The 25,264-nt window shown below is 41.9% G+C and overlaps 2 protein-coding genes across 5 annotated transcripts; both read right to left on the bottom strand.

Moving 5' to 3' along the window:
* Window positions 1–172: 172 nt before the first annotated feature.
* Window positions 173–15,678, bottom strand: LOC144077499 (axin-1-like). 4 transcript variants are annotated; one of them, XM_077605283.1, is made up of 19 exons: window positions 15,622–15,678; window positions 14,949–15,034; window positions 14,494–14,773; window positions 10,475–10,561; window positions 10,248–10,399; window positions 10,029–10,169; window positions 8,376–8,460; window positions 5,753–6,446; window positions 5,453–5,646; window positions 4,721–4,864; window positions 4,362–4,496; window positions 4,180–4,276; window positions 3,843–3,980; window positions 3,369–3,753; window positions 2,999–3,179; window positions 2,741–2,914; window positions 2,356–2,667; window positions 2,121–2,270; window positions 173–1,772 (listed from the first exon to the last, which is right to left on the bottom strand). In XM_077605283.1, exons 8-19 carry the CDS (start codon window positions 6,374–6,376, stop codon window positions 1,646–1,648), a joined length of 2,661 nt encoding a protein of 886 aa, XP_077461409.1. In that variant the 5' UTR covers window positions 6,377–6,446; window positions 8,376–8,460; window positions 10,029–10,169; window positions 10,248–10,399; window positions 10,475–10,561; window positions 14,494–14,773; window positions 14,949–15,034; window positions 15,622–15,678; the 3' UTR covers window positions 173–1,645. The 4 variants fall into 4 exon arrangements, with proteins under 4 accessions (XP_077461409.1, XP_077461408.1, XP_077461407.1 ...); XM_077605282.1 differs by lacking the exon at window positions 10,248–10,399; XM_077605281.1 differs by lacking the exons at window positions 10,029–10,169; window positions 10,248–10,399; window positions 10,475–10,561; ... (1 more) ...; window positions 14,949–15,034; window positions 15,622–15,678 and having other exon boundaries at window positions 8,376–10,022.
* Window positions 15,679–21,398: 5,720 nt separating this feature from the next.
* On the bottom strand, window positions 21,399–24,924 carry thumpd1 (THUMP domain containing 1). Its single transcript, XM_077606075.1, has 5 exons — window positions 24,453–24,924; window positions 23,672–23,852; window positions 23,348–23,433; window positions 22,696–22,858; window positions 21,399–22,180 (listed from the first exon to the last, which is right to left on the bottom strand). The coding sequence occupies exons 1-5, from the start codon at window positions 24,660–24,662 to the stop codon at window positions 21,600–21,602; spliced, it is 1,221 nt and encodes a 406-aa protein (XP_077462201.1). The 5' UTR covers window positions 24,663–24,924; the 3' UTR covers window positions 21,399–21,599.
* Between the last annotated feature and the right edge of the window lie 340 nt (window positions 24,925–25,264).

The raw sequence follows: 25,264 nt of genomic DNA, 5'->3' as shown, positions 1-25,264 counted from the left end.
GAATGTGCGTCACCCGTTACTCAATTCCTTGTTTTTCCATTACCTCATCCTTAAAGTAGTTAAAATCCAATTAATTAGCACAATTAATTTAAGGAATTCAAATATCTAGCATTGTAATAGGAATAAATAGGACAATGTCATGAAAATATTTAAGATAGAAAAAAACAAAGGCTGGTATTAATCCAACATCTTTATTCATGAAGTACCTTTAAAAAAATGTACAATTAAAACCGGCAGAAACAACTTGCAGTGGCGCGTGTATGAAATTAAGACAATGTACATATTTACAGCAGACTGGCTATGACAATGACAAGTGAGCTTAACATGTCTGAAGCTTGAAAAGAAAAAGCAAAGAACAATGACAATATTAAATTCATGAATTTTGTCCTAGAAACAAAATTAAAGATATAATAAAAAGGCACTGTGTTTTTCACAAACAGGACACAGATGTCAGCGAACGTCCCCCCCAAAAAAATCTATGGGCAAAGCCGCCATAATGTACAGAACATGCTAGGTGATTATTTGAAATCATATTTTTTATTTATAAACAAATCATTTTTTAAAATCTTATCAAAGCATCGTTTGGAGGTCCACATTCAACTGCATGTATTTTTTTTTTAAACGTAAACAATCTACATTCACCCACGCACATCTGCATACATTCGACTTGGAAAGAAAATACATTCATCTTTTTTTAATTTAGACTTGTTTGACATGACTTTTGTGTCACAATGAGATGATGTTATTGCTAGCCCAATTCATATTTTTTTGGGACAATATCTAAAAATGGTTTTTAAAAAAAAGGCATAAGCCTTATTGTACGACTTCAAGTCGAAAAAGGGAATACAGCCACAGTAACCATCCTAATTTTTGCTGTACACATCTGATGGGAAAAAAGTTGGTTTGGTTCTTTAAAAAAATGAACAAAATGTGCTATTTTTTACTGGATTAATAGAACATTCCATTTGTCTTATTAACTTGTGGTTAGCGGGATGCAACATTGCGTTCTTTGGCTAGACTGGGCGAAATTTTGTGAGCGACTATTTTTCTCGAGGGTGTGGAAAATTAAGAAATGCTACGTTCAAACTTGTGAAGAAAACTGAACTGAGGTCGAGGTGGCGGAAAAGAAGAGAAATAGCTAAAAGCACGGAAAGAAAGAAAAAATCAACAAAAACATACGATAATACAACATTACGCAGTAAGATATGTCCAAACTAGGCTTTGTTAATAGTACCATGCCTTGTACATACACAATAAAGATTTAAACACAACAAAACAAAACGTAGCTTTGGTTGGTAAACGCATTGTGTGGAGAAATTGTTGAAGCCGAGGACCGGGCGGCCACTTGACGTCCCGCAAACGCAGTTGCGGAATTATTCGCTTCTTTCCATCCCTTTATTCCGCCGTGGCCCGCCGAGCGACTAACGTAAGGTTTTTAAGTTGTCTACGGTTTCCGTGGTCAAGTAGCAGCATGGTTGATAACGGTCTGGCCAGCTAAGGGGGAGTCGATGTCAGCCTCAGCCAATTTGTCCACGGCGGCGAGGCGACCAGTTTAGACAAGGCAACGAATCCTCGCTTTAACCGGGACATGCCTTGGAGCTGCTTCGCCTTCCGTTTTTTTTCTCCCGACTTTCCGTAATGCTTTTCAGTCTACCTTCTCCACCTTTCCGATGATCTTCTCCTCGAAGATGGGGAGGATGGCGTCGTCGTCGCGCACCTCCTCGAACACCACGCCGCAGTCAAACTCGTCGCTCACCTTCTTGAAGTAAAACCTTAGGCAGCGTAGGAAGGCATTTTGGAAAGTTAGGTGCATAAGGTAGGATTTGCAATTCAATTATACATGAACGTTTCAATAGAAATGAAAAGGAAAATATTTTTGGCAATGCTTTGTTTTAAAAGGCAATTTGTTCCCATGAAAGGCAGTTATTGTTTTGATTCTATGCTCACAACAGATGTTCCGCTCTCCACCATCTGCCAATTAGGAGATCAGTTCTTTGACTTCGTCCCACCACTTTGAATTCTTAGGAGCACTCGTGTATTTTATAATATGATAGTGTTGTTTTATAGAGCGAGAGTCTGATGGCCTGTGGCCAAATGGCAAGTTAGATCTTGCATCCTACCTGTAGTGCCCCTTTTTGGTGAGCAGCTCCTTGAACTGGCCTAAAGTCACCACTCGGCCTTTGACGGAGGTCCGGTACGGGATGGGCTCTCCGCAGAAATAGTAGGCCACCGTCATGTTCTCGCACACTTGCCGCTTTCCAGATTTGTGCCTTTGGACAAAAAAAAAAACCATCCTTTAGCCGTAGGACATTATATATACATGAACACTTGAGCGTCGTGCGGACGCCCGCCCACCTTTGTTTAGCCTGCTGCATGGCCACCCTGCAACGCTCCTCCTCTAGCCGGCGCCGGGCCTCCTCCAGCTGAGTGAGAGGGTTTGGCGCCGGGTTGGGTGGCATGGCGGGGTCCTGGATGAAGGGATGAGAGGGCTGCACCTGCGTAGGCGCCACCGAGGAGGGGTGCGCCATGAGGGCAGGTGACACCGAGGAAGGGTTGTTGCGTAACTGAGCAGACACCCACGGGTGGACGGCACCCGGGCGCTCCACCGAAGTGGGCCGCGGCGACTCGCTACTGCCCCCAGTTCGCCTGGAACTGCTGGTGCTCCCGCTGTGAATATAGAGGCATCGTGATTACATTGACTTGATCATGTGTTGCTTGTGAGAGTTGACCATTTGCTCACCCATGGGAGCTTTTCCTCTGCCTGTCTCCCTCCATCATCCACTGGAGGATCTTTTGGTTCCTCTCCAGGTCCTCCAGTGGCACCTGTGCGTCCATCCCACGGCCAAAGTCGTCGCCCTTACCCGACACCTCTGTGGTTTTCTTGCCTCGCCTCGACAGGGTACTTCCTTTACTACTGCAAAACAAACACATGCTGTAACAATCTGGGAAACTCCTCATCCTCATAGCGACTCCAAGGCGGTATGCTCTGGTGTCTTACTTGTAGCCTATTCCATCCACGGTGCCGCCGGAACCGGCACCGTCGGCGTAGTTCCGACTCCTGGCCGCGTACTGAGCGGCTGCCTTGCCGTTCCAGGGGAGGTTGGGCTGCGACCTGGACCCCGCCTCATCCTGGCCTTCTCTCCCTCTGTGGTGGTATAACTGCTTGTGGTGATGCATACCTGACAAAAAAATATTTGTTAAGATGCTTTTTCAGTGCAAGTAACGACAAACAATAGAACTTTATTTTATTTATTATTTTTAAATGAACAAAGACAAGAATAACAATGTTTCTAGTAAGCAGTACAAGAAATAGCCATATCGGATCGGGACATAATTAATGGCAACATCACCATATAAAAGAAGCTCACCTTTGACCCCGGGAGCAGGCAGACTGTGTCCTCCCACTCTGTGCGTCGGGTAGTGAGGAGGTCCGGTGCCCCCGTCGGGCGACCGCGACGACTTGGGCGGCGTCTGACGGCCGCCAACCGCCACGTTGGTGGCGCCCGGCGACTGGCAACCCGGTGTCTTCATCACCCGTTGCACGTGGTCGTCCAAAATAGACTCCGGGTCGTCATCGTGCGAGTCCTCCATGGCCACCAGACCGCCGTAGGTGGTGACCGCCACCGTGTTAGCAGTGGTCTCCGAGTAATGGGCTCCGTAGAGGGGTGGGAAAGTCGACGGGAGAGGGAGGGTCAGGGTGTGTGACGACATGGACGCGGCGACAGAGATGTCAGCTTCGTCCCCCTCTTCTTCCTGTTCGGGTCACGTAACGGCGAGAATAGAAATGAGGACCGTTGCGCTTAGAGATGGTTGACACGCCATCCGCGTTCGTTAACGCTCACCAATCGGACTCTTTTCAATCTCTCTTCCAGCCGCTCCTCGGCGTCCCGTTCCCGGAGAACCATCTCCAGCCGCCTGATGAGCTCGGCTGCAAACCTTTCGGGCTCTACGTGGATGTCCTTTGGCATGCGATACGTGCGCTGCGTGGAAAGCAAAGCAAACACAGATGAATGTCACTGCTGATGTATTTTGATATTTTCCCCCTCATTTCTCCTAATATTAGTCATTTATCCTTTGGATAAATGGTATGTTCTTCCTATATTTTTTCAGTGCAAAAGTAGTAATTCATGACTTTTTGATGATGATGATGAATTTATCTTTGTGAGAAGAAATACTCACAGGTATATGAGGTAGGGGCACACGTCCGTTAGCTTTGGCGCTTTCATGCATCTCCTTGCGATGCTGCTTCCGATATCGGTAAGGAGGAATACCATCTCTGCACACACAAATCCGAGGGAACAACTCAAACAACGGTGATGGCCAGGGCGACGGCAATTGGAAAATGGGTGTTGTGGACTTACACGCTGCTGTCGGTCAGCGACAGCGTGTCAGCGTCACTAGACATGCTCTGCTGCTCACTATCGTTGGCACTGGTGGCGGGGGCGCGGGCGTAACCCATGTTAGCGTAGTAAGGGTTCACTGGCTCTCTCAAGGGCCTGAAAGCAGACAATTATATTCATTGTATTACAACATTGGTACCCCAACTTACATTTTTTTAACTTAATAATATGGCAGTTAGTGCGCCATTTAACCCCCACCCCTAAAAACAATTAAACTGTGAACCACTATTAAAAAACTTTTTTAAGTGAATGTGACAGCTTTCAACTTTTAGCTTGAATTGATTTGACCTTGACTTTTAAGTGAGAAAATGAAGCCCCACCTGTACTCCCTGGTGTCTTGCCGCCGCCTATTGTTGGAGGTCCTCTGCGGTACAGTCTGCATTAGCAGGCTGTGAGTTAGCATCCCCGCTGGCGTGTCCCCACACTCCTTCTCTTGCTCCACTTCTCTCTGCCCACTCCCGCACCTTCAAGATAGGCGACAAATGCATTTACTGAAAAGCACTGAAAACAAACACCACTAATGGCTCGGATCCGATCTTGCGACCAAATCTAATACTCCAAAAACAGTCGTATCAGATCGGGACATCACTAGCCAGAAAAACAAAAGCATTTGAAAATAAATAGACAAATAAGTGGCGTCTCCAAAAGCTGACAAACCTCGTCAATATTTTGGAATGCCGTCAAATTGATTGGATCATTGCTTAACCAATCGATAGATTGTTACTGCGCTCGTGGTTTTCAAATAGCTACATCAAGTGAGGCTTAAAAAAAAGTCCCATTTGGTGTCTACACAAGCAATAATGTGTTCTTGCTGCTTTTCTGTCTTAATGATTTGATTTGGTGATTCTTAATGATCGCATTTGCTTTGCTTTGTACTTTGTGCTTTTGCTTTGTTGTTCTGCGGCCTTTGCGACTGTACTGTCTAACTTGTAACTGTGTTGTTGTTTTTTTCCTGTATCTGCATCCCCCCTTCTTGGTACTGGCACAATGAAATTTCCAGAATACGGGATGAATAAAGTTATCCAATCCAAATTGGACAGCAGCAGTCTTACCTCCACTCCTCATCTTCCGTTAGAGTGGGCAAGCAGCCCGGCACAGGCTTGGCGGGCCCTGACGACGGGCTCTGGTCGCTGGGATTCAGCTTGGGGCTCTCGCCGCCAGTGCGCGTGTACTCCAAGTAAAGGTCCGACTTGAGGAACAGTGGGTAAGTGTTTTCCTCCATTGTGGCCTGGATCTCTGTCTGGGCCTGTGTCATAAGTAAGAGGAGTTTTTGAATTAAAATTGTTACACACGAGTGTATGAGGATAGAACACGCAGCTTAAAGTATCTTTTTCGCCACTTGAGAAACATACCTGCTCAAACATTGCGGGGTCAGGATGCGGCCTCCCCACGCAGTCTCGTATGAAACTCTTGGTGGCCGGCTTGATCTGCCTGGAGACGATGCCGCCGCCGTCCACAATGTACTTCTTATATATGGCCTTGGCCAGCTTAGGCCGCTTCTCCGTACTCGTCTTGCGGAATCCCGAGCAAGCGAACCAAAAATCCAACAAATCGGCGCAGCCTTCCTGGCAGAGGAAGTTGCGAAACAGCTGGATGCCCTCCTGGTCGTCCAGCAGCGAGTGGAGCGACTCGGCCCACTTCAGGTAGGGAGGCGTTGGCGATGCCGAGCCCTCCGGTTCGTAGCCCAGGTCCAGGTCGGGACGGCGCGGCGTCGCCGATGACGAGGAGGTGGGCGCGTAGCCGGAAGAGTCGGCCATCTTGGCGGATATGGAGAGCGGAAAAGTTTGCGACGGCGCGCCCGGACGGGTGGCCGCCGACTGCGCGGGCGGCTCCACGTCCGAGCCCTCCTCGCCGGGGACCGGCGGACGCGGGGCATCCTCCGTGAAGTGGGCCGGGGCGCTCAGCTGGGCCACAACCCCGCCGCCACCGCCGCCGCCTCTAAAGCCAATCCCGTGTAAGTCCCTGACAACGCTCATGACTCTGGTTGCACACAGCAGAGGTCACGCTTGCCCCTGTAGCGACGAATTTGCAGACAAACAATTCACCCTGCGAAAAGGGAGACGAGAATAGCCAGGTGTCACAAAAGAAATCAAGGGGGTGGGACGTGTCAAGTCTATTATTACAGAGGACATTTTTGACCCTCCTGCTTTGTCGTGGGTCTAGCAAGAAAAATGTTACATTTACAGTGGGATATTAACTTACGAATACCTCAATTTACATGGTTTTCCACATTCCAGTTGTCACCCAGTAGATTGTTTTTGTCCTGAATTGCAACTTAATGACTTGGGTTGAGACCGTGTGCACTTCAGAGCCTTCACTACTCCAGTCAAGTGAAAAAGGGGAACCCTACTTCACTACAATATCAGTTTACAGTAGCTCTTGCACTGGTACTTAAGGTGGACAAGGTGGACTTTCCCATTGGCTATCTCCCAACACCTCGCTGTCTTCCCATTGGCAGAAGGAAGCTGCGTGTTGGCTGGTTGAACACTCTAAATTGCCTTTAGGTACGAGTGTGAGCATGGATAGTTGTCCATTTCCTTGTGCCCTGCGATTGGCTGGCCACCGATTCAGGGTGTCCCCCGCCTGGTGCCTGTAGTTCGGTGGGAGAGGCTCCAGCACCCCCCGCGACCCTTATGAGGATAAGGGTTTCAGAAAATGAACGAATAAATCTAAGAACTACAAGATGAAAAGTATTGCCTTCATTAAAGACATTTTCAAAATGAAGAAACAGGGCTTTTTAAGACCCCACAGGAATGTTGGAGGGACATGGAACATTTAACTCTTTCACAGCCATTTATAATGATAAACATCCTATTTACGTGGCTTTTTCATCCTTCTGCTGTGACGTGAATTGCGTTTGTCAGAAGTAGATATCTAATCCATTTGAACTGTGAAGGCTAGCGCCGAATCCATTTGCTGCCAACCCTCCCAGTTCAAATGAATTTGATCCCTATCAAGGTCAACTACAGCCAATGAGTTCATATTTGGGATACCTTCATCACTGAAATGGAGGTCTCGTGAAAATGAGTTTATCTTTTTAATCGCAAATACCAATCTAGTAATATAGATTGCTGTAAAACACAATAAGATCAAATACACGTCAAAGAGAACATTCGTTTGGTCTCACTTTTACTTTTAGCACTTCCTTTTGTGTAACGAATGTTTTTATTTTTGCCTAACCATGCAATGAGCGGTTAGTCCGGTGAAACAACTATAGCAGCAGGGTTAAGACTGGAGCTGATTTAAGAATAGCCGGAATGCTACGCAAACAAAAGCACGGTTGCATTCAATCCAACGGTGACAGACAGCCACTCTTAGCAAAAGTTGACTAGCGCCGAGTCTTCTAAAGACTACAACTACCGCCAAAGTGCGACAAATGAGCTTAAAAATATTAGTAAAAAATATACATCTACATTGGGAGCAAGTAAAATCTCGTTTAAGCATAGAATAACGCATTGAGAGTAGGTTAGGCGAATTTGTAAAGAAGCTAGCTAGTTAGCATAGATGCTAGGTTGCTAACTAGCCTTGAAGCTGTGCCCACCAACAGTGTGCCAAGGCTTTGAAGTGAGAATCTCATTCATCTCGGGCCTTGCGAGAGGGGCGGTGTGTGTGTGTGGAAGTGGGGGATGGGGGAACTACAGCAACAAACTCCACAACTACATAAAATGGCGTGATCGTAAAATTAAAATGTAAAAAATCCAACAAGACTCCCCACACCACAACTATCAGCCCCCCGCGACAACTTTCCTGGCTGTTCATTTTAATTGGGGGAGAAGGAAAAAAAACTTCCAGAGGGAAAAAGTGTTCAAACTCGCTCGTGATGCAAACGAAAACAAGAAGGCAGAGAGAGGCACGTTTTCCACTCCAGCCTATTTAGCCTGTTAGCATGCTAGTTAGCGTTAGCTCCGTGGAGCTCCCCGTACACACACACAGTGTGTGTTCCCTACCCCACTAAAAAAAGAAAAAAAGTCTTACCGTCTCTGAGAGGCCGATCCCCGTGTCGCGCCGCATTGGGGACGCTGGCGGCGAGTGTGGACTCCAAGGGGCGACATAAGGGAGGCTTCATTGGGTTGTATGTTGGGGGGGAAAAGAAAAAGAAATGAAGCCGACGTCTTTCTCCCCCCCTCAACTCCCCATGGTGGCCGAGTGGTTCCACGGCAATAAAACAAGAGCGAGAGAGAGAGAGAGAGAGAGCAAGAGAGAGAGAGAGAGAGTGGGTGAGAGAGTGAGAGAGAGAGGGAGAGAGAGAAGGAAGGGTAGAATGGAGTGTTCATAGTATGTAGATTTGCAAAATTGTTTTGTATATGGGCGCGGTTCATTTCTATTCCAACTCATCGCCTGCCATTGGCGGCGATAGACGTTCCAATTCGCAAAAACTGGGAGAATTGGGGTTATTTTTACAGAAGGATTTCATACCTGTCAACTTATACGCTTTTCCCGTATTTTATATATTTTTGGATCATAAATTGTTTACGCCGCATGACAACTTTTGTACGGGAAAAATGTTTTTTTGAAAGGGTTTTTGTAGTTTTTTTTTTGTAAAATCGATCGATTTCGGCTCTAATCCAGATTGTCTCGAACACTGGTAGTAGACGATAACGTCATCGTCGATTGCTAATGTTGTCATGCTTTGGGCATGATATGTACACAAGCGTCAGTCACTTCTGCCCTTTTCACTATATAAATATAGCGCGTCAGCAAGCAATGTACCCAGACAGTCAAGCTGTCATACAGTGACATCTAAAGAATCTTAAATTTAGTGCATACAAAAGGCGCACCGACTGATTGGGCGCCCTATGTGAATAAATATATATTTGTTTTAATGGTTTATTGTCGCTTAAAAAAATGGAATTGCAATCATTAATAAGGGTAGCGATTGGCCGATGTTGACAGGTATGCATTTTTATAGAGGAGTTCACACACTGATTTACTTTTGCGGGCTGCGCAAAATGAAAAACGGATGCACGGACGCGCATGGTGCCCGTTATGATGTAATCGAGGTGAAAATTAAAAATGTTATTATGTATAATTTTGTAACATTAGGAATTACATATTTGAATAAACGTAAACCTTTTCCACAATACATCGGTTCCAGTAAATGTCCATAAAATACGCAGCCTTTTCTTTTTTACTTGTACCTACCAATTCATAACAAAAATTGTCTTACACGTGATAAATTACGGTAATAACAATTGTTTATCATGCATTATGGGTTAAATGGATAGAATGAAATGAAAATACAAGAACAGATCATGAAAATATGATTCTCAATAAAATAAAAGCTGCTAAATTTCACTGGTAAAATACATGGTAATAGTGGCAAATGACGAAAAACATCCCTGAACATGTTTGTTGTTATTACAGTTCTACATATTGCGCTTCTATTGCACAATACGTCCAACTTGCTCCTGCCCAAAAGCTCACCAATGGGTGAACACCAGTTACTACATCCTTAATTGAAACAAAACGATGCTGATTAAACCACTACATCACCTTCATAAAGTGCGCCATATGTTTGAGTTCAATAATGAGACCACCTGCCCACGTTAAAAATGATTACTGTATACAGAATTTATGTTATTTGTGAATGTGTGAATGTGAAATATGGGGGGAAAAAACTGTCCTCACCTCCGATTCCAGACCTCCCGTGAGTTCACTGGGTTTCCCGTCCAATTCTCCAGCGACGGCGGGAGCGGACGCCGCCTGTCAACCTCCTCATTCCGGTTGTCATTCAATCAGTCCGTCAGCTGGGAGGATCTCCTGCCGACCCTTCGATGGTAAAGGGAGAGAGCGAGTGAGAGAGAAAAAGAGAGAGAGGAAGAGTGCGATAGAGAGACATTATACTACCACGCATGTACTCTTAGCTCATTGGGTGCCATCAACGGCGATAGGCGTCCAATCCTTTTGCATTGGATGGCTACTGCTGATTAACTCATTAAAATTCACAGGCGAGGGATGGAAAGAGCCACGTGATTGGACACCTATCATCGTCAAAGGCACTGAAAGAATTAGTTGAGGTGAATGTGAGCTTATTGCGATACATTTTTTTTTTACATTTAAATCAGATGGCTTACCACCATGGGTCATCAGGTGGGGTCAACGCATTGGCACAGGTCCAACCGTGGACCGAAGACCAGTCGCTCATTGCAGGAAAGCATAGCCTATGGAAAACAAGGTCACAATGAGGTCATACGTTTACATAAACGGTAAGGATGTACATATTCAATTTCATCACAGCTCTTACAATACTTGCTGATAAGACCAAATCTGGCATTTTTGTAAATTTCAGGCATCTGACATATTATCTAGGGATGTAAAACACCAATCTCATGACATCATGGCAGGATATATTTGGTGATCTTCCAATTTCTGCTACATTTTGACCCAAAACCACCAAATCAATAGATTAAACAATGGAAAATCCAATCGTCGGATCATGCCCGCTTAACAAATGTATCTAGGACGTATGATTGGTCAGTTCAACTGCTAGTATTTTACCGCAAATTTAACGTAAGTATTACTCGTTTCAATTATGATTAGAATTTGTACTGTGAAACTGAAGTGTTAGCTCCATCCAGACTTAGAATGCAAACTCAAAGCTATCAGGACAACCTGGCACAAAATGTACTTCCCTGTGTCAGGTAGACATTCGCATGCTTCATTATGGAAGTGTATTCACACACCTCAACACACTCTAGTGGTGTTATTGTTAGTGGCAGTTGCCCCCGGAGACGGAGAGGAGAGCGAGAGACAAAAACTGAATACTGAGGAGGCTGAACTTGACCTTTATGATGTCTTGGTGAGGAAGGGTTGGGGCATGTTGCTACTTATGAATCTATAATGAGCCTCCGCCGTGTGTTTGTGTGCGCCCATGTCTAAGCTCTGAACTGAAGAAAGGTCATCGCACGAGGGGGTTTTAATATACCTGCCGTCCATCCATCCACCTACACTACTGACCGACCTCTAGCGAGAGTATACAACATTAATATTTACAGCAGTCTAAAAGTCCGACAATCTTGAACGCACCTCATGAAGTCGGGAGTGTGCCCCAGAGGCCAGAAGAATGTCTCCTAACTTTTTAAATATATTTACTAGTGACTTGAAATCATCATATTCCCCATTTGAATTTACTGTTTGTTCCCTTTTTTATATGTGAGATGAAACTCGAATGTAAATAAATGATTATTTTGGTGTCTAATTTTTGTTGTGAATAAAAAAATAAAAACATTGACTGTTTGCCTTTTTTAAATTAAAGTAGAAAATAAATAAAAGAATGTTTACTGACCAATTAAAAAAAAGAGAAAAATACAATAAAAAAAGAAGTAGGAAAACATTAGATATTAAGAAGCTCAAAAAAGAGGATGTTGACAATTTTGAGATGAACGGCAGATAAAAAGGATTCATTAACTTTTAAAATGGCTGTCAATTCAGTCAGTATTTAACTGTTGATTATTCAATTAACCATGAAAGCCCCTAATTGACAGCCAAATAAGCTTTCTGAAGGAAACCACAAATAAAAGGCGGACTACAACAAATATATATTTGACAACCCTTATTTAAAAAAATATATAAGGCAAGGGTGTCAGACTCGGGTTGTTTCACTGGCCACTTTAACATCAACTTGATTTCACGTGGGCCGGACCATTCTAGATATATTTAGATTTTTTTAAATAAATGGATTAAAAGAACTGGATTAAAATCCCTGAATATTCAGTTTTTTATAGATCTAAAAAAATGTTTATTTTAGCTTTTTTATATATATTTTTAGATTTTACTAAATGATTTTTGAACTAAAAACACTGAAAAATTGATTAAAAAATTCAATTATTGATTTAAAAGGGGGAAAATCAGGAAATTTAATATACATCTATACTCTTCATTATAATTTGATCCTAAAACAGAAAGTCGGCACTCATGATTTACTTTCCCGGGCCACACAAAATGATGCGGCGTGCCAGATTTGGCCCCCGGGCCGCCACTTTGACACCTGTGATATAAGGGATAATATTGTATGAGCCATTTCAAATAACCATGTTAAAACCCACATCCAAAAATGCGTGAGTTTTCAGGCATGTTGAATCATGCCAAAATCTAACTCCCTTCCCCAAAAATCTGAGTCCCTCATTATCACAATAATTGACAGAAACGCCATTTTGGATGTGTCAGATTGCATTGTAAAACAAAGCAGCAAGGCTGCAACTCTACCTGTTTTTTTAAACTAGTGACAAGCATGTGACTGCAACTGCCACTTCCAATGAAGATAAAAAAGCAAGGGTGTAGGACGTCTGGGCCTGAGTGGAGATGGAGGAGATGTGGGTGTGTTTTTTTTTTTTTTTTGTTTTGTTTTGTGGAGGATCGGGGGAGTCTTTTGTTCCAGCTGCCACTGCAGATTTAGGCATCTGTATGGAGGGCCTGTCAGGGACAGGCTTATCTCATTGAGGCCTCCCTGGTGCACAAAGAACTAGTTAGATAGAACTGGCCTGGAGTAAAATCTTCATTATATGACGCTTAAAGAAGCAAGGGAGCAATGGCTCTTTAAGATGAATTGAAGACAAGTGCTTGACCAAACAGGAGGAGGTGGTGGCCAATACCCTTGACTTGAGGTCTGGACAATACTGTGGTCATTAATGATGACACCATTTAGGCTTTAACAGAGAATTTTTGGATGTCTAGATGTATTATTTTAGTCAAAAGTTATCTAAGTCTTGCAAGATAGATGCAGTGGAGATAGTTGTTACATAATAGGAATTAAAAAATATGGACACTTTTAAGGAGAAAAACTTTAATTTTATCTGTATGTTAGTGATGGTTGAATTAACAATAGTAGAGTAAATATTAGCATTTGTAGAATTAAAAGGAGTAAAAATTATTTGGAGGTTTTAAAAAAAATCTGAATACCATGTGAATCATTTTTTTTCTTTTTTGAAGGAAGAAAGTTATATGTAATCAAAATGAAAATAGTCAAAATTAGAGGAGTGAAGTCAGTGGTGAGCAGACATTTTGATAATGTCGCTTTCTGTCAAGTCAAGGACTCGTTGCAAATAACAATTAGTCTTCACTTGACTTACCTGAATAAATTATTGAAGTAAAAATATATACATTGTTGGATTAGAATGTAACAACCATTAAAAAATGGAATGAATGAAAAAAAATGAGGACCTGTAATAAGATGTACGATGTTAGTACTAATATTCAGTCAAGGGCTTGTCAATCATGCTATCGGTACTTGCTAGAGTTGACGCTATTTTGGTTAGCATATTTCCTCTTTCAACAAAATTGAGCATGTTTGAAACAGCAGAGCCAGAATGCAGTTTGGAATTTTGATTGTTTTGTACTACACCCATGTGAAAAGTGTATAAAGTCTATGATAGCGTATAAAGAGAAGGCCATTCAAACTATCGCCTCTAGTCCATCTATCCATCCATCCATCCATCATCTGCTGGCCTTTCCCAGCCAATCCCATGTCGATTTGCGAGATGTCAGTAAATCTGCCACGGCGTCCCGCTGACGCGCTTTGTGACACCCCTGAATACTTGTGGGCCGCCAGTATGGCCTGCACCAATGCTGGATTAGCCACACCGGATTAGCCGGCTGCCCTCCTGCTGCTTATTCAAATATTGTTTCACGAATTGTCATCATTGGTAGGGGAAATATAAAACCCCCAAAATTCAAAGAAACAAACAATTCCCAAAAAGGCCATTTTCCGAGCGAATCGGGCGCGAGTCGAGTCGGGACAGACGGGAAGGGAAAGCGCCACCGCCATCACCGTCGCCGCCACCGCCGCCGCCGGCCCGTCGAAAGCTAGCGAACGAAAACGAGGGATGAAAGCTCGCCTTGATCTTTGCTAACATGGCGATCGTCTGTCTTTTTTTCCCACTCTCCCCCCTTTTCTCTCCTTCAACCCTTTCGCACATACACTTGGGAGTCAAGGCAATTGATGTGCTGCCTTTGATGGCAAAAGGAGGCCTATATTAGCGGCCAAGAATGGCGCCCTCCATGAAAGGGGCCAAGACAGAAAAGGAAAATGGACGCTCCAAAATATGAGAAAAGACAAGAGATGGCGGAGATTGGCGAAGGCGGAGAGATGGCTTACCATGCGCCGTCGACGCTCGGCCGGGCGCCGCGTCCTTTCGCCGTTCATCCCGAAGCGGGCGAACGGGGTCCGGGACCCTCGGCGAGGTTTTCGGGGGGACGTCCCGCCCGCGGATGTTTTCGCCATCTTTGTCCCGTTGTTGTCTTGGACGTGCCTCTTTTCCTCCTCTTCCTCCGCATCTTCATCCCTCCCCTTTCCGAGGCTTTGATCGTGCCTCGCTCCCCTCCCTCGCTATGACATCATCACATGGAGCATCAAAGGGGGCTTCTGGTGCCGGACCCTAGGTGGAAATATGGAGCATAAGGAGAGCTTCGACGAAAAGGCACCCCTCGGAGCGCCACGTCCATTCTTTCTATGGGTGTGCCACAGGGCCCCCTACTGAAACCATGTTTGTTTTTGTTGTCGTTTTTTTGTTGTCGTTTTTTTTTGTCTCCATGAATTTGTTTGGTGCTCACCTCCGTTCTAGGATGATAGCCTCCAGGTCATGAGTACCGTTCCATAAAACCAGTGAGACTCCGTCAAGGCTTCTTCCAGTCCAAATCTGTGAATACGAAGACGGTCAATTTTTAACATAAAAAGACAACACGTTTGATTAATATATGGGAATAAACACAGTAAGTAAATGCGCAAAAATGTGTAATGGTGAACTATTTTTGTTAAAATGATAAAATAAAATAAAAATGCAACTATTTTAATTTTTTTAGCAAAGTATATATTTGTGTGTGTAAATACATATCTATATTCTGTGATCAATGGTTGGGATCCATCGGCCCTGCGACCTGTGTGAGGATAAACAGAATGGAAAATGAATGAATGAAAGTAGCATTTAAGAGTTATAAGAAAAAGTAGATCCGTTAAGAGAAAAAAAAAGAACCCAGTTACCATTTCCAAAACGTATTCTTTTTCTTGTTAGGAAAAAAAACAACACGCCAAAACAATCTGCTAAATATTTTGCTTTCATTGAGGCAAAAAGCGAATTTTACAATCGTAGGTTGGCTACAATTAAGTAAAATTATTATATTATTTATACCAAAAGTCACATCCAGGAGAAAGTATCCAAATTGTACAAGAATAAAGTTTTTAGTTTGCTTGTTTGTTTAAAAAAAATAAAAAATGAAAAAATCTTACAAGTGTTCCTCCTCGGCCAGAACCGTCAAGTTGTGAAACGCTGACCTCCACGTCCCTGGCTTCCAGCTGGTGGGTGTCATTCCCCAAATCCTGTTAGAGCCACTCAGCCAGTGTGAGCGTGTTTCATAACGCACACATTGCCCCGTCACCCTCAGCTGCCAAACCAATCCGATGAGGTTTTCTAGGAGAAAAAAAACAAAAAGAAGTCAAAAGAGCAGAAAACTTTTTCCTTTAAACAATATAATATAGTATTGTTTTTTTTTAAAGATAAAGTTGCAATGTGATGAAAACAGTGCTATATTTTTTCAATGAAAAAAAACATTAAAAATGTATATTTCCAAATAAGTTACGTGATATTTCTTGATCGCGTTTTATTTCATTTGAGAGACATTTTATCGAAAAAGTTAGCTCACCCATTACGTGAACTAGAAACTTTTAAGAGAGGAATTGTAACACAAAAAAGGGTTGCATAACATAGTACAGACTTTAAAAAGTCTTTATAAATCAAGGATGAAGTCGCTTTAGGATCTTGTTTTTTAGTCAGTGTAAAAAGTAAAAAAAAAGTTATGATTTTCCATCTATTTTGTCCTCTGTGGATGGATGATAACCACCCCTCCCTTACGCATCCAGCTAGTGGGTACCATTCACCAAATCCTATTAAGACCACTCACTGTGCTTCTGTGTGTTGAACTGTCACCCTAAAACTGCCAAAGCAGTCTGATGAGATCTTTGAGGGAGGGCGGCAAATAGATGTTGACAAATTAACTAAAAAAACAAATACATATTCAATTTATTCATTCATGGCATTGCATTCAGGGCATGTTTTTTAATCAAAGGAATTTCAGCTTTAAAAACTAAATGTACCATCTATTTTTTCAAGATTTTTAAAAATTGCATTCACAAAAAAAACCAAATACTATAAGAATATTAGTCTTATTTAGTCACCTTTAACAGTGATAATTGCGACTTTGACTTTTTGAAACTCTTCACATTTCCCTATTCACACTTTGCCACCAGCCTTAATGTATTGTAAATCATATTTAGAACAATCCACAGCTATTTCCATGCAAATTGCAAATGGCAAATCGCTACAGGTATTAAGAAAACTCATTGCAGCATATTATTTTTTTTTCCTCCCTCCACAAATGACTTTCTCCTAATCCTCATCAGCTAAATCCCACCTGTAGGACTGTCGAGGGTAAACACTATTAGCGGGCTGCTGAGGTTTGATAAGCATTTTTCTATTACTACAGTTTAACTAACATTCATCCTCCCGGCCTTTTACACATACTCACACACACACTTCTAGTTTTCCCGTCATCCAAACTAACAATGGATGGAAAATAAACAAATGACATGCAATGTGTGTGGGTGGTCGGTGGCAAAAAGCAGCCGCAGAAACACCTGCCTTGAGGCCAAGAGGGCAGAAAACAGCTCGCCGCTAAATCCCAATTTGGCACAAGAGCCCGTAAACATCACTTTTTGTTTTACTCCTACTGCTGCAAATTGACAAGCGTCTCATAATTTTCCTATGAAACATAACGTGGGCTCATCGCTCACACACACACGATGGCTTGCAGTGCGCCCCGCAGCCTCATTTAAATAACAATGACACTCATCTGCTACTACATTATGCAAACAAGTGTACAGTAGAGTGCAGTGTATTTACAAGAGAGAAATGTCATTAAAAATGAAGAAAGAGGAAAATAAGATTCATCCAGATAAATTGTTGTCTTATAATAGGGATGCATATTGTTGCCACTACAGAAAAAAATGTTGAAGCATCTATTATAATCTGATACACCATGATAAATTTAACATTGTTCATTCAATCATTCATTTTCTGAATCGCTTTATCCTCATTAAGGGTCGCGGGGGGCGCTGGAGCCTATCCCAGTTGACTCCGGGCCAGAGGCGGGGTACACCCTGATCTCGTTGATGTATAACACAACCCCCTACCACTACTACACCCACCATTACTACTACTACCACCACTACCACAACCACTATGACGACTATGACACAAATTTTAAGCTAGGCCATTCATTTTACGGTGCGCCTAATACTGTGAAAAATACAGTAGCATTTATACATTAATTTGTTCCTTTTCCAAACCGCTTATCCTCACAAGTGTCGTGGGGGTGCTGGATTCTATCCCAGCTAACTACGGGCACCAAGTGGAGGACACCCTGATTCGGTGGTCAGCCAATCGCAGGGCACAAGGAGACAAAGGACGACCATTCATACTCATACCTAAGGGGGAATTTATAGTGTTTGGGTTTATACATGTTTTTTTCTATTAACTTGCCTTTGAATTTCATTTATTCATCTTCCGTACCGCACATCCTCATAAGGGTTGCCCGCAGCTGACTTTGGGGCGAAAGTCAGACTACACCTTAGACTGGTCGCCAATCAGCCGTTAAATTGTGTAGTTCAATTGGCTGATGTATTGATGATATAACAATAGGCTCCAGCATCCCCAACAACCTCGTGAGGATAAGCAGTACAGAAAATGAATGAATGAATAGTCGTCTCTCCCAAAATTGTCGAAAATTGGCCTTGTTTTTATCCCCTACACTTTGTCAATTTTGCAGGCTCTCGGTGTGACGAACGCTTTTAAACGTTCCACCCGTTATAATTATTGATGCCGCTCAGTCCTCAGCGCGCACGCTGCAGAGGCTACGTAGTATAAAGGAGGCGGGGCTGCTTGGAGGCCATTGTTTAGCTCAAGTGAGACAAACGAGACCCTGGAGAACACTACTAAGCTGCTCATAAAGGTCAAATATGGAAGCACAGCGGCTAATCCACGAACCCCCGGGGACGGCCACGGTTGCCGTTGTTTCTCGGCCGCGTGACATTTAAACCCGAATGCGCCGTGCAACTTTGCGGCTGTGTCTCTAGCCTCCTGTCTGACTCTGGAGCGCCCGCTGAGGGTTAATTAGACGTGGACTCGAGGGCCGTTGTCATTGACTGACTCCCTTCCATTGCTAACTATCATTAAGTGAAGATGTTTCTTTTGGAGGTGTAACAAAACAAAACACCAAAAATCTATATTTTCGAGACAGGAAAAATGTGGTAAGATGATATATTTTTTTTTTAGAAAAGCAAACTTTTTGTTGGGAATAAATATGTTTTAAAAAAGTAGATTTTTTTTAATTTATTTATTTATTTATTTTTTAATAAATGGTTTAATTATTATTATTTTACACTATTTTATTTTTTTTACCCCAAGAATGCATATGCTCACGTTTTGACAATAATAAGGTTAAATTAGGTTTTTGTTTGTGTGTTATATTTGCAATGACATTAATATTCATAGCTAAATGTCAAAGTAGTATTGCTCTTTTGATTTAATTATAATATTGGGACACTAAATACATAGTTTTATGAGGAAAATATTTTTGTATGAAAAGAATACAGTGACAGTACAGTACATATGTTAGGAGAAAAGAAGAAATTGGGTTAACACGAAAAAAAAATATCATCAAGAAAAGCTTTAAATATAATAATTCATTCAAAAGGAATTAGTTTTTAATGTTATGTAGATGTTCTGAAAAATATTGTTTTGCAAAAATGTACTTTTGCTGCTGAAAAAAAAATGTTCTGGAATAACTTTTTTACAATGTTTTTTTTTCATTAAAATTTGGACTTATTTCTTTTTGTGTTTTTGTTTTTGTAGTTGCTCTAGTCTAGTGCATTTATTTTGGCGTTCTCCTTAATACTCCCCTGTATAGGACACACTAAATCTCATTAAATATTGTTTTTGCCAGCTTTTGACAGTACCGAATGCAGCGACATCATTAAAATTCCACCGATGTGCTCGCTATACCTTAGCCATCATGATGCCAAGTCACGCCTAATTGGCTAATCTAATCAGAAAAGTCTAAGTTGTCTGCGAGGTCACACTGATTGGACACGCCGAGGGAGGGGCAAAATGGACAACATTGCTGCCGAGGCATATTTTGTAGGTAAATATCCCCGAGTTAACGAAGGCCGGGTCAGAGACAGTTCAGCCAAAGTGTGACAAGCACTGAGAAAGCAAGCAGAATGCAGATGCAAAAAAACAACAACGTAGCGGACAATAGTGCTTGGCTTGACTGTGATGCGGATTAAAAAAACATACCTCATGCTAACAAGTAACCAAAATTTTGTGAAATTTGATTTACCTGGAACTTGGTGTCAACCTGCAGACCTGGTAGAATCACAATAAAGTACAATTATATATAGAAAAAATAACTTTTCAATTGAGACAAGAAACAACAACATTCAGTTGTATTTAACTTTTAGGTCCAATACGTTTGAATTTCACCATTACATACACATTGAAACTTTAGCTAGCATTACAGCTTTATTGGAGTTAGGCAATTAATTGTTTTTATCATCTATCAGCATTTTTTTTCTCTAAGCGCTAGCTGATACTGCTTACTGCAAACAGTAAACAATAAGGTCATTGTTACTAGCTTGGCAATTTTGTCTCTATTCAGACTTTTTCGAACTTGTTTTCTCTCCCTCAAACAAAACCCATTTGTTTTTTGGGCTTTATGTAAAACGTTTTCATCTTGAAATAATACCTTACACAAAGAATTCTAGGATTTGCAGCTTAGAATATTTTTTATAATAGTCATGGTTTTATTATTTGTTGAGGAAAAATACCCAAAATGTTTGCTTACTCCCATTGAATTAAATTCACTAGTAATTTGATTCATTTTTTTGTACAAAAGTACACCACTATTAAGGTTAAGCTAATGTCATTTATAATAGTCACGCGCTGTAACGGAGCATTTAACAAACCCCGTTGAGATTACTGTTAGAATTGAAACACTTTGGTCATTTAAAATGACAAAATGATAGCATTTTAATAGGCGCAGGGACTTTTTTTTAGCATCCACTCTGAAATGCTAACGCTTACGAGCTAACGTGGCTAACTGGGGATTTGTTTCTTTACTCAGTTTAAATTGTGTTCAAACCCTATTCCTCGTGTTGTCACCCAAATCAAATAATCGCAATCATGATGAAAATAAGCCATAAAACAATGTTTTAAACCCTGTAACATTTTAGTTGACCTCCTTACCTGCAGGCAAAGCTATGGCGTTGTTTACTAGTTCCAATTGAAAAACAACAATAACACAGAATTAAAACACATGCTGTATATTTACATAATGGATGATAGAAAAAAAAACGTGTGTCTGGTATCATTAGACGCAAATATAAAACTGTAATCTCATGTTAATCAAGTTAATTAAAAAAGCAGAGTAAAAAGAGGCGTCTGTGTATTGAAAAACGCAAATGTGGCTCAACCTGGTGGCGATTAAGAGCACTGCAGCAGCCAATCAATAATTATGATACAAGGATCAACGTTGAAAATGGGTTTGTTAAAATGTTCATTATTTTCATCTATAAATCACTGGTTCAGGAATATAAATAAAATATAAATATACACATCCCAACAGAATAAAATATCTTAAATTAGGATGGATTATACAAATATTTTTATACAAGTGGGTATGTTTATGCCATTTGTGCTCCCATACAACATTTTCTTGCACAAATTGTGCCGAATTGTAAAAGAATGGCGTGACACCATTTGGACATGCCTCCAAACCTAGTTTCAGTTTAAAATACTATTCTTTTCATCATATTTTATATATGTCAAAATAAGGTTGCTGATTCAATCACCCAATGATTAATAAACGAAAACTGTCACAGGGTAAATACTACAAGCTTTAGAGTTGCACCTACTGTAAAAGATGGAGAAAAAAGGACAAATCAAACCCATGTTTAATTCTGAACTTTTCTTTTATCAGAAAAAAAAACAGAATATAACCAATGAACACAAGTATAACACAATCTACAATGTAAAAAAACAAAACAAAAAAAATCACAGGGTTAAAAACACACCATGGCCTGCTTACTAACCTCGCTTGATTTGGACAGAGGAAAAAAAACAACCAAAAAAAACAAAAACAAACCCTAAAAGGTTACTCTCCTTCAACCTTAATGCCATTCTCATCTTTTGCAGCTTCTTCCTGCATGTCTTCCTCAGGAGGTTTCTCGTCGTCACCACCTGCCGCTGTATCGGATACGCTAGCGCCTTCCTCTTCGGCAGCTTCGGCTTCTTTTGTTGTTGTGCAGCCTTCCTCTGGCTTACCGGCTTCCACATCATCATCACCACCACCAACTACTTCCTTCTCACCGCCTTCTTGCTCAGTGGCCGCTTCCTTCTCCTTCTCGCCACCTTCCTCCCCGGTGGACACTTCCATCTCACCGCCTTCCTTCTTTTTGGCCGCCTCCTTTTCACCGTCTTCCTGCTTGTCGCCCGCCTCCTTCTCGTCGCCTTCCCGCTTTTTGCCCGCTTCCTTCTCGTCATCTTCCGCCTTGCTAGGCGGTTCATCCTCACCGCCTTCCGTCTTGACCACTTCCTGCAGGTTGTACTTTTTGTAGCGCTTGTACTCGCGGACCACGCTGACGCAACACACGGTTCTGATCACTTCCAAGATGATGGTGAGGTCCGGGTGGGTTAGGTTTACCCGGTTTCTGGGGTTCATCTTGCCCACCAGGCCTTCAGGAGCGCATGTTGGAAGAGGAAGGAGAATTGTGAGGCGAAAAAAAAAAAAATCGATGAGTGGGCAATATTTTAAGAGCGCTAATTGGTTATCGCAGGGCCTGCCCTCAGCATAGGCGAATTAGGAGGTTGCCTAGGGCACTAAAGTGGCAGGGGGCACCCTGGATTTGGGGCCAGCCAATTGTAGGACACAAGAAGAAAGACAACCATTCACCATCACTCTCTTACCTAGGGGCAATTTAGAGTGTTCAATTAGCCTAGCGTGCATGTTTTTGGAATGTTAAGAAACCGGAGTACACAGAGAAAACCCATGCAAGCCCAAGAACAGAAAGTGAAGGCAGGGACAATTTAAAATATTAACATGCTGGTAGTTGGTGAGATAAAATATAAGAAGAGAACCGATTATAAATGACAACAGCCGGAATTCAAATGAAAATGACTTGAAGGCTAACATGCTGAAGTTGATATGCTTGCATTTTGTTTGTTTTGGCAAGCTTTTAATCTTATCTTACCAGCGACGGCCTTGATCATGTCATCCCTCTTGTTGTAGCTGTTGTTGCGTGCTTTGAAGGCAACCTGGTAGGTGGCGTAGTTGGGCATTTTAAACCAGGGCTCCAGGAATGTGTTCAGATACTTCATAATTTCGTCCGGGAAGGCATAGCATGTGCCCGTTACCTGGGTAGCACACAAACTCAAGTTGATACCTTGCTGTATTTTAGCAGACAAACTGCTACATTTCCATAACATACCTCAGTTTTGAATAAAACCTTTGCCCACAATAGTCTGTAAAGCTAAATCCTTATTAAGCTCAGTGCTTTGAGTTGTTTGGGTTAGCATTTGACACCTTTTGTTTGAAATCCCTTCAGCTTTGATGTGAAATTCTCATAAATTCGTATCTGAAATAATAGTTAACTAATGTACAAAGTTACATTCTTATATTCACCAATTTCGTTATATGCAGGTGTATGATGACAATAAAGGCTTTTGATTTGATTATTATACAATTAAGTATATGTTCTTGTAGTATAAGTAAGCGTACTTGTAGTACACTTGTCTTACGTTTCAAAGCCTACAGAGCTCTAGCAAATTGGAAAAAGGCAAGATTTTATCTCATATTTGGCTGAAAATGTCGCTTGTCATTCCTTTTTTTTTTTTGCATCTCACCGGCAGCATGCGAAGGATGACGCGAGTCTTCTTTTTCTTGGTGGCATGCAGATCGGACAAGATGTGATGAACCAACCGGTCCGTTTCTAGGATTAAAAAAAGAAAAACAAGTGAATAGAGCCCAGATAATAACAAAATGTCCGTCTACAAGTCAGGTCTGGGTACGTTTGTATAGCGACCGATTCCCAACATAGCCGCAGTGCTTTTAAAGGAATGTATAAACACAGAAAAGGACACTGCTCGCAAGCACACCCATTGTGTGACCAATATGACGCCATGTGACTGGATGTACTTGATTAAGATCATTCCCAGTCATAGCCTTACCCAGATTGTGAGTCCTGATGAAAACGACATTGTTAGCGCCGCTTTCCAGGGCCTGGAAACGCCGCTCTAGCACCCCATCAGCAGCTCGAAGGTGCGCCACTTCCTTCTTCAGGGCATCCTCAACATCTTCCTCTTGGGGATTTTCTTCTTCACCGTTGCCGCCTTGAATATCCTCTTCAAACTGCCAGCACAAGTTTCATTTTGTTAATGCCAGGTGATTTATTTGAATGAATGAAACCCTTGTTTGAAACTAATTTGAAGATAACTCACTGATTTTACATTGGTTTCAACATATACTTTTGCCTATAACAATTTGAGTCTCAAATTATTAAAAAAAACCATGTAACCAGTTTAAAATAATATTTGTGTTGTTGTTGATACCTCCTTAAGAAATGCTCTGTTACTATCATCCATTTCTAAATAAGCCCCTCCCATTTGGCGGACATGTTTGCCTACAGGCACCGAATAGGCACGATTGTAATGAAAACACGTGAATCGGACTAGCCATATCGGGTGCCAATACACATGACGAATATCGAATCGGGACATCACTACTTTGTTTGAACCAAAGCATTTAGAAATAAAATTAACTGGTAAAACCCCAATTTACTTTTATCCTTGCTTAGACCTTAATAACCATTTTTTAAATTCCGTAATGTCTTGAAACCTTAATTCAAAGACTATTTCCGTCGTGCAAGCATGTTCTTTATTCAACTCTTGAGCTACGACTTTTCAAATCATCTGGACTATAATGTACAGCTGGGGGATTGCGTTCACGTACCTTTTCGGGTCCGTAAATCTTATCAGCATACTCGCCCAGCAGGTCAAAGGCTTCGGCCGTGCATTTATCCTGGTTCATGTTGCATGTTATTAAAATGCCTTGCATGCCCACCGCGAGCTCCTTGCTGGCCCTCAAGCGTTTGGCGTGTTGCTGCGGAGTGAGGAAGTACTTCTTGCCGCGCTTCCGAGACTCATTTTGCTCCGCCGACATGTTGGCGATAACGTCACTGGACAACAGCTATTACAAAAAGTGGGACGTTTACGTCTTTTTTTTAGCTAGAGCGCGTTAGCTGCTGAGCTCAATTTTAGCTAGCTCTGCGAGGAGACGTTTAAGGACACCCGCGACGCAGTAATTTCGAAAGCCAACGTCGATGGTTTATTGAAAAAAAAAAGTTGAGCGTCTTGTTAGGAACGTGCGTTCAAATGGAAAATGGAACCCGGTGACGGAAGGACGCTACATTCACGTTTTTTTTAGATTCTACGGGGGGCGAGAAGGGACAAAAGGCTTCCGGAGACTTTCGCGAAGGCAATATTCAAAAACATATTGTATAGTACGTATGCAAAACGTATAAGCCTTTTATAAGGCACCCATTGGTCTCATTATTCGGCTATATATACTTATATATTAACATATGTTCATTTATATATATATATATATATATATGTATATGAAAATGTATATGTATATATATATTTATTTATGTGTATAAATGTGTATATATGCAAAAAGATTGAAAAAAGATAAGAAAATAATTTATTAGCCATTAAATTGCAAATATGTTTTATAATAGGGTCAAATTCCAGGTGACAGCT

Source organism: Stigmatopora argus, chromosome 7 (assembly GCF_051989625.1).
Source record: "Stigmatopora argus isolate UIUO_Sarg chromosome 7, RoL_Sarg_1.0, whole genome shotgun sequence".
Classification (NCBI taxonomy): Eukaryota; Metazoa; Chordata; class Actinopteri; order Syngnathiformes; family Syngnathidae; genus Stigmatopora; species Stigmatopora argus.
The sequence above is the reverse complement of the archived record's forward strand: the minus strand, read 5'-3'. Positions and strand labels throughout refer to the sequence as shown.

What these genes read in the sequence shown, in the direction of transcription:
- thumpd1 (XM_077606075.1), bottom strand. Translation starts at nt 24,662, where the DNA reads ATGTCGGCGGAGCAAAATGAGTCTCGGAAGCGCGGCAAGAAGTACTTC. An exon ending in TCATCCTTCGCATGCTGCCG is followed by an intron (nt 22,859 to 23,347) that starts GTGAGATGCAAA and finishes TGTGCTACCCAG; the next exon opens with GTAACGGGCACATGCTATGC. An exon ending in CATGATCAAGGCCGTCGCTG is followed by an intron (nt 22,181 to 22,695) that starts GTAAGATAAGAT and finishes GCGCTCCTGAAG; the next exon opens with GCCTGGTGGGCAAGATGAAC.
- LOC144077499 (XM_077605283.1), bottom strand. Translation starts at nt 6,376, where the DNA reads ATGAGCGTTGTCAGGGACTTACACGGGATTGGCTTTAGAGGCGGCGGC. An exon ending in ACGGAAGATGAGGAGTGGAG is followed by an intron (nt 4,865 to 5,452) that starts GTAAGACTGCTG and finishes CCTATCTTGAAG; the next exon opens with GTGCGGGAGTGGGCAGAGAG. An exon ending in ATGCAGCAGGCTAAACAAAG is followed by an intron (nt 2,271 to 2,355) that starts GTGGGCGGGCGT and finishes TTTTGTCCAAAG; the next exon opens with GCACAAATCTGGAAAGCGGC.